The 9,381-nt window shown below is 44.2% G+C and overlaps 1 protein-coding gene across 1 annotated transcript in view; it reads left to right on the top strand.

Annotated features, from left to right (window-relative positions):
• The first annotated feature begins 740 nt into the window (after positions 1 to 740).
• The window catches only part of LOC122564742 (NMDA receptor synaptonuclear signaling and neuronal migration factor), a 110,783-nt gene continuing 102,142 nt past the window's right edge, over positions 741 to 9,381 (top strand). The window contains exons 1-2 of the mRNA XM_043719893.2: positions 741 to 926; positions 2,273 to 2,340. Coding sequence (XP_043575828.2) covers positions 856 to 926; positions 2,273 to 2,340 — 139 coding nt within the window. The 5' untranslated portion in view covers positions 741 to 855. The remainder of the gene's footprint in view (positions 927 to 2,272; positions 2,341 to 9,381) is intronic.

Here is a 9,381-nt window from a genome sequence, read left to right as displayed (position 1 = left end):
AAATTTCTGAGGCACACTAGTTGCTTTGTCTTGCCAACCTGAAAACCATTTATCCTAACTCTTTGCTTCCTGTTAGCCAACCAACCGCCTGTGTGTTTCAATGTGCTACCCAAACACCATGAGCGTTTTTTCTGCAATATCTTTGAGGTAGCCCCTTGCTAAATGGTTGTCCACTATCTAGAAAGACAAAGGCACCAGATACATGTGGAGATCACAACCTGAAAGTTGCCCTTCAAGCTACACACCATCCTGACTTGGAAATAGATCTCTGTTCCCCTGGTTCTAAGGGTCAAAATACCGAAATCCTCTTCCCAACAACAATGTGGGTGGCTCTGCACGCTAAAGGATGCTGCACTCAAGAAAGCAGTTCGCCACCTCTCCAGAGCAATAAAGAATGGACAATAAATTCTGCCTTACCAGCGATGCCCACATCCTGAGAATGAATTTTAAAGATATGTCTCTGACCCATTTTTCTCTTTCTCATTGCCCTCCAACTGTCGCCCCTCACACCGGCTGCTCTATCTGGCCCCTGCTCTGTAACTCTCTGTCCCTTTTCTTTCTCTGTCTGCCCTCCTGTGGGGCTGTCTGCTCCCCTCGGGATGTGGCAGTGCCACTCCCCCCCACTCCCCCCCCCCAGCTCTCGGTATTGGGTTCGCCTGTCCCTGCCCACTGTGTGTCCGAGCTCCGCCCCAGCCTCCGAGCTCCGCCACTCAGCCCGAGCCGAGCATGGGAGGCGGCTGCGAGCTGCAGGCGGCACACAGCTCCCGGAGACTGGCACTGCCTGGCATGGGCGAGGGGTCCCCCCCGGCCGCTCTGTGATTGCCATGTCTCCCACTCCCCGGCTCTCCAGCCAGGATGGGCAGCGCTGTTTCCAAACGGAAGAACCCGCGGGGCAATGCCATTTGCTCGGCTGAATCCAAGGTCAGGTAAGTGCCACCTGGGTCGGGAGCTGGGCATCACATTCTCGAACCAGGAGCACCCACCCCGTCCCTCTCTCCCTTTAAGAAACGCTGGCTGTTGCAGCCCATTCTGCTGCACTGCATTTGAGTTGCACCGAAGTTCCCCTTGAAGGGGCTGCTGGATTTACTGCCTGGCTCTATTCCATCTATCCGTTGATTCGCCCCCTGCACACGCGAAAGTTGATGCTACCAAAGTTTGCTGACTCCTGATCAGCAGAAAGAAATCCCCCGGTGCCATTGTCCAGGGTGACTGCCCATTCGCCCAGCCTCTTGCGCGCTTCATTGGAAAGCTGTAAGCCGAGTTAGCGCTCAGGAACTCAGACCAGCTCCCGAGTGGTTCCAATGGGATATTTCCAGCTCCTTGTGCTTCTGTGCCCCTGTCTCTCCCCTGCCTGTTTACATCTTTTTTTGTGTGGCTTTGATCGTTTCCTCACTATCTGTCTATTCAGAGGGATTTCTCTCATTCTGTTTTGTTTTATATCCATTGTTTATTTATTTGCCTTGTGTTGTGTTTGCGCAGTCTCTCTGTTTTGTCTTCCCATGTCTCTTTTCCTCTCTCAATCTCCTTTCACCCTGCTCACTTGTCTCCCTAATCTGTTTCTCCCTGCCACGTTGCCATAGCTCCTCTCTCCACGCTGCACAATTTGCACTTTTAACCTGCAACTTTAGAACGAGCTTGTGTTAACATTCCTGCGTGCATGGTTTTGCTGTACTGTAGTTGTTGGATCTGTTTTAAAACAAACTGGCTCAAAATTGCACATGCGTGCTCCACGAAGTGCTAAACCTTTGTCCCTAAATGTTGCAGTTATTTTAAGCTTGCTGCTTTCCATTACCTCCACAGCACTACTCATATTTTATTGTCTCCCTGTATTGATTCTCCTTGTATTGTGTCTCTCCTGTATCTCTCTTCCTCTGTCACACTTCACACTATGAGGCTAACTCTACCCAGCGATTGAGAAGGCGATCCATCACTTATTGGATTGTTACTGTCTATTTCCTTTTATGAAACATTTAAAAGATGCAGCAGTTGGAAATGTAGAAATACTGAATGTGCTTCATGTCCTCGACAGTAATGGGGTGTCAAATTTAATTGAATTCATTTATTAAGCTGATTTTACAAGAACTGATTGATTTTTTTATCCCCCAATATGTTCATTCACTTTATCTCCTTGTCGCTGTAAAGTGGGATGAACCCGCTTGTATTTTTGTGTCAATTTTTCATTTGTGCCGCTTTGGGAAGTGTCTGTCTCTCTGACATTTTTATTTTCTCCTTTTTCCCGCTGTGTTGCTATGTTCTGGCTTCAAACATGAAGAGCAGCGCAAGCTTTCAGAGAGTATCTGTCGCAGACTGAGCCTAGCACCAGTAGCACCAAGGCATCAGGTAAGAAACTATACCTCTCATTCACTATGTGTCAGAGTTCCATGCACCCATTTTCCACCCCCTCACAAAGACTCTCCTGCCCCTCTGACCTCACAGTATTCCCCAGTTGCTGCCTGAGTAAGACGGGTTTAGATAGCCTCTCCTTCATTTTTATTTTTGCCTGGTGCTGTGCTCACATTCTGCATCTCTTGAGGCAGCCTCTTTGTGTTTTATGATCAGGTTGTTCTTAATCTCAGCAGCTCCCTAACACTTTCTGAGGTGGAAGATTCTGTATATGTATCTGAGAGGCAGGGGAAGATTGGACGGGCATTAGCCATTCAGCCTCTCCAGTCTGTTCTGCCAATCCATTCAGTGGGTATTCTGTGTCGCAGTTCTAATAATCTGCCTTTCTTCCATCCACCTCAACTCCCAGATCTAGCAGTGAATTGTGGATAACTTTGTTCTAAAATTTTTAATTATTTCCAGCTTGAGGGAGTGAGTTCAGATTTCTTCCAGCTCTTGTATAAAGTGCTTTTGGATATCTGTTCGAAACATAAAGATCGAATATAAATACTGTTCTGTTTCGTTCTTCAAATCTCGAAGAGGGAAAATAGCTTCTCTGTGACTTCCTTGTAATCGTTAATTTTTCTATCTGCACCTCTCTCAATCTGCTGCTGTTTCTCCTCTCTCTATCTGACCCCTCTGCCCCAGCCTCACACCTCAGTTATATTGCCAGTTAATCTTCTATATTCAAGGAAATACAAGTCTATTCGATACAACTTTACTTGGAACTTCACCACTTTAACATTGGCCTAATTCTGGTGAATCTGCAACACACCCCCTTTCAAGGTCAATATATCTTCCCTGAACTGTGATACCCAAAACACAGTGCTCCAGATGGGTTGGAGCAGGCGTTTTATTGTCACACAACGTCTACCCTTTTACATTCCAGACTAACATTCCCTTGGCCCTTGAAATTTTTTTTTACTTGCCCACCAGCTTTCGTTGCTGTCTGTACATGGACTCCCAAATCTCACTGCTCCTAAAGACCGAACGGGATTATTAACCTGAGGGGGTTGTGAGAGAGACAGAGTGTGCGTGTGAGACGTTTTGTGTGTGTCTGTATGAGAGTATCTGTGAGAGAAGGAGATTATAAAAATCAAAGGAATTTGAAACATAGAAAGTGGCCGTTTGGCTAATTGTTCCCCTGCTCCTTCCATGAACAAGCTCTCACTTATTGTGGACAAGTCTTCATTCATCTCTAAACATCTGTCCAATTCGCTTTAAAATTATTTCTGGAATGAGCATTTCCCCCATGTTTTCAGGTAGCATGTTCTTGACCCTAAAAAAATTCCCCGGCCTTCCTTCGTGCTAAATGTGATTGTATAGACTCTGTCAGACTGTGTCCATTTGCGAGTGAGTGAAATTTATAAATCTCTGAGATTGTTTGTTTGTGTGCAAGAGGAAGAAATATGTGGATTTGTCTGTTTGTGAGAGATTGTGTGTAAGAGAGAGATCAAGCAGGAATTGTTTGCCTCAGAGATTCTGTGTGTGTCTGAGAGATGCTGAGTGGACATGTGTGCCTGGTAGATTTTCGGAGTATATAACAAGAATGACTGTTTGAAGTCCTCTGAATTCTGGTGTGCAAGAGTGAATTTCTTCAGGTACTTTAAATGAATTGTATATCCATGGTTAAATTGTGCCTCTTCCTAAGTCAACTGCACTCCACAGAATACACACACCCCGAAAGATCCCAATATCAGCAAAGCAAATGGATACGCAGCTCCGCTAAGGTATTTGTCATTTCCAGTTTACTGGGTCCATAGACACAAAGCCAGCCTGGACATGTCCACTGTGCCCAACAACTGGGCCGCTTCAATATTCTACTGAGTGTCTGGCTGATATGTGGAAGGAGAGAATAATATGCAAAAATGTTAGTTAACAAAGCCAGAGGAAGACAGACCGGCAGACCGAACTTTCATTTCTCACAGCACCAAATCATAGAATCCCTATGGTGCTGATATAGGCGATTCAGCCCATCGAGTCTGCACTGATCCTCCAAACAGCATCCCACCTTATCCTTGTAAACCCACATTTGCTAGTTAACCCACCTATCTTGCACACTACAAGGCAATTTAGCACGGCCGGTCCACCTAGCCTGCACATCTTCAGACTGTGAGAGGAAACTCATGCAGACACGGGCAGAATGTGCAAACTCCACAGTCACCCGAAGCTGGGAAACAAACCAGGTCCCTGGCAATGTGAGGGAGCAGTGCTAACCACTGTGCAACTCCTTGTGTCAATGTACACAGTCATTTAAGAATGTAAGAATTAGGAGCAGGAGTAGGCAATTCAGCCCTTTGAGCTTGCTTCGCCATTTAACACGATCATGGCAGATCTAATCTCGGCCTCCACTTCATTTTCCTGCTCTTTCTCCAAAACCTTAATGTTTTAACTTAAAAATCAGTCAATCGCCTCCTTAAATTTATTCTGTATCTACCACAATCTAGGTAGTGAATTCTACAGATTCATGACTCTTTTAGAGAATTAATTCCCCTTTCTCTCTGTTTTAAATCTTCCAACGCTTAACCTGAAACTATAACCACTTGTTCTAGATCGCTCCACGAGGGGAAACATCTGCTTTACGTCTACCTTATCAGTTCCTTTAGCATCTCATATACACACTTAGATCTCCTCTCAACCTGTCTAAACTATAACTGGTATAGGCCTAAACTGTTCAAATACTCCGCAATGACAAGGCTTTCATCTCTGAAATTAATTTAATGAACCTTCTCTAAACTGCCTCCAATGCAATTACATCCTGCCTCAAGTAAGGGGACCAAAACTATATGTAGTACTCCAGATGCGCCTTTGTACAACTGCAATGACACTTCATTATTTTTATACTCCATTCCTTTCACAGTAAAGGCCAAAATTCAATATACTTTCCTTATTACCTGCAGTATCTGCGTACTAGCTTTCTGTAACTCATGCATGAGGACACCCAGATCCCTCTGCATTGAAGTATTTGACATTTCTCTCCATTTAGATAACAAGTTGCCTTTTTAGTCTTTTGACTCACATTTAGAATCCCTATAATGTGGAAGCAGGCCATTCGGCCCATTGAATCCACAGTATGGGAGAAGGATTCACATTTTTTGGATCATTGGAATCTCTCTTGGGGTAGAAGTGACCTGTACAAGAAGGACGGATTGCACCTAAATTGGAAGGGGACAAATATACTGGCAGGGAAATTTGCTAGAGCTGCTCGGGAGGAGCTAAACTAGTATGGTGGGACCCATGGAGATCAATTTGAGATCTCCATGGAAAGAGATCAATTTGAGACTGGTACAATTGAGAACAGGAGCAAGTCAAACAGTCAGGGCAGGCAGGGACAAGGTAGGACTAATAAATTAAACTGCATTTATTTCAATGCAAGGGGCCTAACAGGGAAGGCAGATGAACTCAGGGAATGGTTAGGAACATGGGACTGAGATATCATAGCAATTACAGAAACATGGCTCAGGGATGGGCAGGACTGGCAGCTTAATGTTCCAGGATACAAATGCTACAGGAAGGATAGAAAGGGAGGCAAGAGAGGAGGGGCATTTTTGATAAGGGATAGCATTACAGCTGTGCTGAGGGAGGATATTCCTGGAAATACATCCAGGGAAGTTGTTTGGGTGGAACTGAGAAATAAGAAAGGGATGATCACCTTATTGGGATTGTATTATAGACCTGCTAATAGTCAGAGGAAAATTGAGAAACAAACTTGTAAGGAGATCTCAGCTATCTGTAAGAATAATAGGGTAGTTATGGTAGGGGATTTTAACTTTCCAAATAGTTTAGATGGAGAGGAATTTGTTAAGTGTGTACAAGAAAATTTTCTGATTCAGTATGTGGATGTACCTACTGGAGAAGGTGCGAAACTTGACCTACTCTTGGGAAATAGCACAGGGCAAGTGACTGAGGTGTCAGTGGGGGAGCACTTTGGGGCCAGCGACCATAATTCTATTTGTTTTAAAATAGTGATGGACAAGGATAGAACAGATCTAAAAGTTGAAGTTCTAAATTGGAGAAAGGTCAATTTTGATGGTATTAGGCAATAACTTTCAAAAGCTGATTGGGCAGATGTTAGCAGGGAAAGGAGCAGCTGGAAAATGGGAAGCCTTCAGAAATGAGATAACAAGAATCCAGAGAAAGTATATTCCTGTTCGGGTGAAAGGAAAGGCTGGTAGGTATAGGGAATGCTGGATGTCTAAAGAAATTAAGGGTTTGGTTAAGAAAAAGAAGGAAGCATATGTAAGGTATAGACAGGATAGATCGAGTGAATCCTTAGAAGAGTATAACGGTAGTAGGAGTATATTTAAGAGAGAAATCAGGAGGGCAAAAAGGGGACATGAGGTAGCTTTGGCAAATAGAATTAAAGAGAATCCAAAGGGTTTTTACAAACACATTAAGGACAAAAGGGTAACTAAGGAGAAAATAGGGCCCTTCAAAGATCAGCAAGGCGGCCATTGTGTGGAGCCACAGAAAATGGGGGAGATAGTAAATGAGTATTTTGCATCAGTATTTACTGTGGAAAAGGACATGGAAGATATAGACTGTAGGGAAATAGATGGTGACATCATGCAAAATGTCCAAATTACAGAGGAGGAAGTGCTGGATGTCTTGAAACGCATAAAGGTGGATAAATCCCTAGGACCTGATCAGGTGTACCCTTGAACTCTGTGGGAAGCTAGCAAAATGATTGCTGGGCCTCATGCTGAGATATTTGTATCATCGATAGTCACAAGTGAGGTGCCTGAAGACTGGAGGTTGGCTAACGTGGTGCCACTGTTTAAGAAGGGTGGTAAGGATAAGCCAGGGATCTATAGACCCAGTGAGCCTGACCTCGGTGGTGGGCAAGTTGTTGGAGGGAATCCTGAGGGACAGGATGTACATATATTTGGAAAGGCAAGGACTTACTAGGGATAGTCAACATGGCTTTGTGCGTGGGAAATCATATCTCAGAAACTTGATTGAGTTTTTTGAAGAAGTAACAAAGAGGACTGATGAGGGCAGAGCAGTAGACGTGATCTATATGGACTTCAGTAAGGCGTTCGCCAAGGTTCCCCATGGGAGACTGATTAGCAAGGTTAGAACTCATGGAATACAGGGAGAACTAGCCATTTGGATACAGAACTGGCTGAAAGGTAGAAGACAGAGGGTGGTGGTGAAGGGCTGTTTTTCAGACTGGAGGCCTGTGACCAGTGGAGTGCCACAAGAATCGGTGCTGGGCCCTCTACTTTTTGTCATTTACGTAAATGATTTGGATGCAAGCATAAGAGGTACAGTTAGTAAGTTTGCAGATGACACCAAAATTGGAGGTGTAGTGGAGAGCGAAGAAGGTTACCTCAGATTACAACAGGATCTTGACCAGATGGGCCAGTGGGCTGAGAAGTGGCAGATGGAGTTTAATTCAGATAAATGCGAGGTGCTGCATTTTGGGAAAGCAAATATTAGCAGCACTTATACACTTAATGGTAAGGTCCTAGGGAATGTTGCTGAACAAAGAGACCTTGGAGTGCAGATTCATAGCTCCTTGAAAGTGGAGTCGCAGCTAGATAGTGAAGAAGGCGTTTGGTATGCTTTCCCTTATTGGTCAGAGTATTGAGTACAGGAGTTGGGAGGTCATGTTGCGGCTGTACAGGACATTGGTTAGGCCACTGTTGGAATATTGCATGCAATTCTGGTCTCCTTCCTATCAGAAAGATGTTGTGAAACTTGAAAGGGTTCAGAAAAGATTTACAAGAATGTTGCCAGGGTTGGAGGATTTGAGCTATATGGAGAGGCTGAACAGGCTGGGGCTGTTTTCCCTGGAGTCAGATGTTGAGGGGTGACCTTGTAGAGGTTTACAAAATTATGAGGGGCATGGATAGGATAAATAGACAAAGTCTTTTCCCTGGAGTCGGCGAGTCCAGAAGTAGAGGGTTTAGAGTGAAAGGGGAAAGATATAAAAGAGACCTAAGGGGCAACTTTTTCACACAGACGGTGGTACATGTATGGAATAAGCTGCCAGAGGAAGTGGTGGAGGCTGGTCCAATTGCAACATTTAAGAGGTACTTGGATGGGTATATGAATAGGAAGGGTTTGGAGGGATATGGGCTGGGTGTTAGCAGGTAGGACTAGATTGGGTTGGGATATCTGGTTGGCATGGAGTAGTTGGACCGAAGGGTCTGTTTCAGTGCTGTACACCTCTATGACTCTATAACACTCCTGTAACACTGCATTTTCCATCGCTAATTCATCCAGTCTGCATATTCCTGGACACTACGGGTAATTTAGCAATGCTAATCCGCCCAACCTGCACACCTTTGGACTGAAAAACGAAACTGGAGCACCCAGAGGAAACCCACACAGACATGGGGAGAATGTGCAAATTCCACACAGACAGTGGCCTGAGGGTAAAATCAAATCCAGGTACCTGGCGCTGTGAGGCAGCAGAGTGAACCACTAAGCCCCCATTAAACTTCCAAATCTACAAAACTACCCATTCATTCTAATCTATCCGTATCCACTTATTAATTTCTTATTTCTTCATTACAATTTACTTTCCTACCTATTTTAGTGTTATTTACAAATTTGGCTGCAGTACATTCTATTCCTGCATCAAAGTGTTTGATACAGTTTCTAAATAGTTGGGGCCGAAAGACCAAACCCTGTGGCACCCCAGTTACATTTACCAAAAAAAAAATTCATCCTGACTCTTGGCTTTCTGCTAGTGACCCAATTCTTTATCCAGGCTAATAATTTACCTTTTGTAATAAGTCAACCTTTGTGTGACACGTTATCAAAGGCCTTCTGGAAGTCTAGATATACTATACCTACAGGATTTCCATTATCTGTTTATTACATCTTCGTAGACCTCTAGGAAATTAGTCAAACATGATTTACCCTTCCTAAAATCATGCTGACTCTGATGGGTTGTGTCTTGATTTTCTAGATGCACCATTACCACTTTTGTTATGGATAAGACCAAACGCACTCAAAATATATTAACAAGGTAGCCTGGACCCTAAC

This window comes from Chiloscyllium plagiosum, unplaced genomic scaffold (genome assembly GCF_037043375.1).
Source record: "Chiloscyllium plagiosum isolate Xiang-an unplaced genomic scaffold, Cpla_swu_hap1 HiC_scaffold_21, whole genome shotgun sequence".
Lineage (NCBI taxonomy): Eukaryota > Metazoa > Chordata > Chondrichthyes > Orectolobiformes > Hemiscylliidae > Chiloscyllium > Chiloscyllium plagiosum.
The sequence above is the reverse complement of the archived record's forward strand: the minus strand, read 5'-3'. Positions and strand labels throughout refer to the sequence as shown.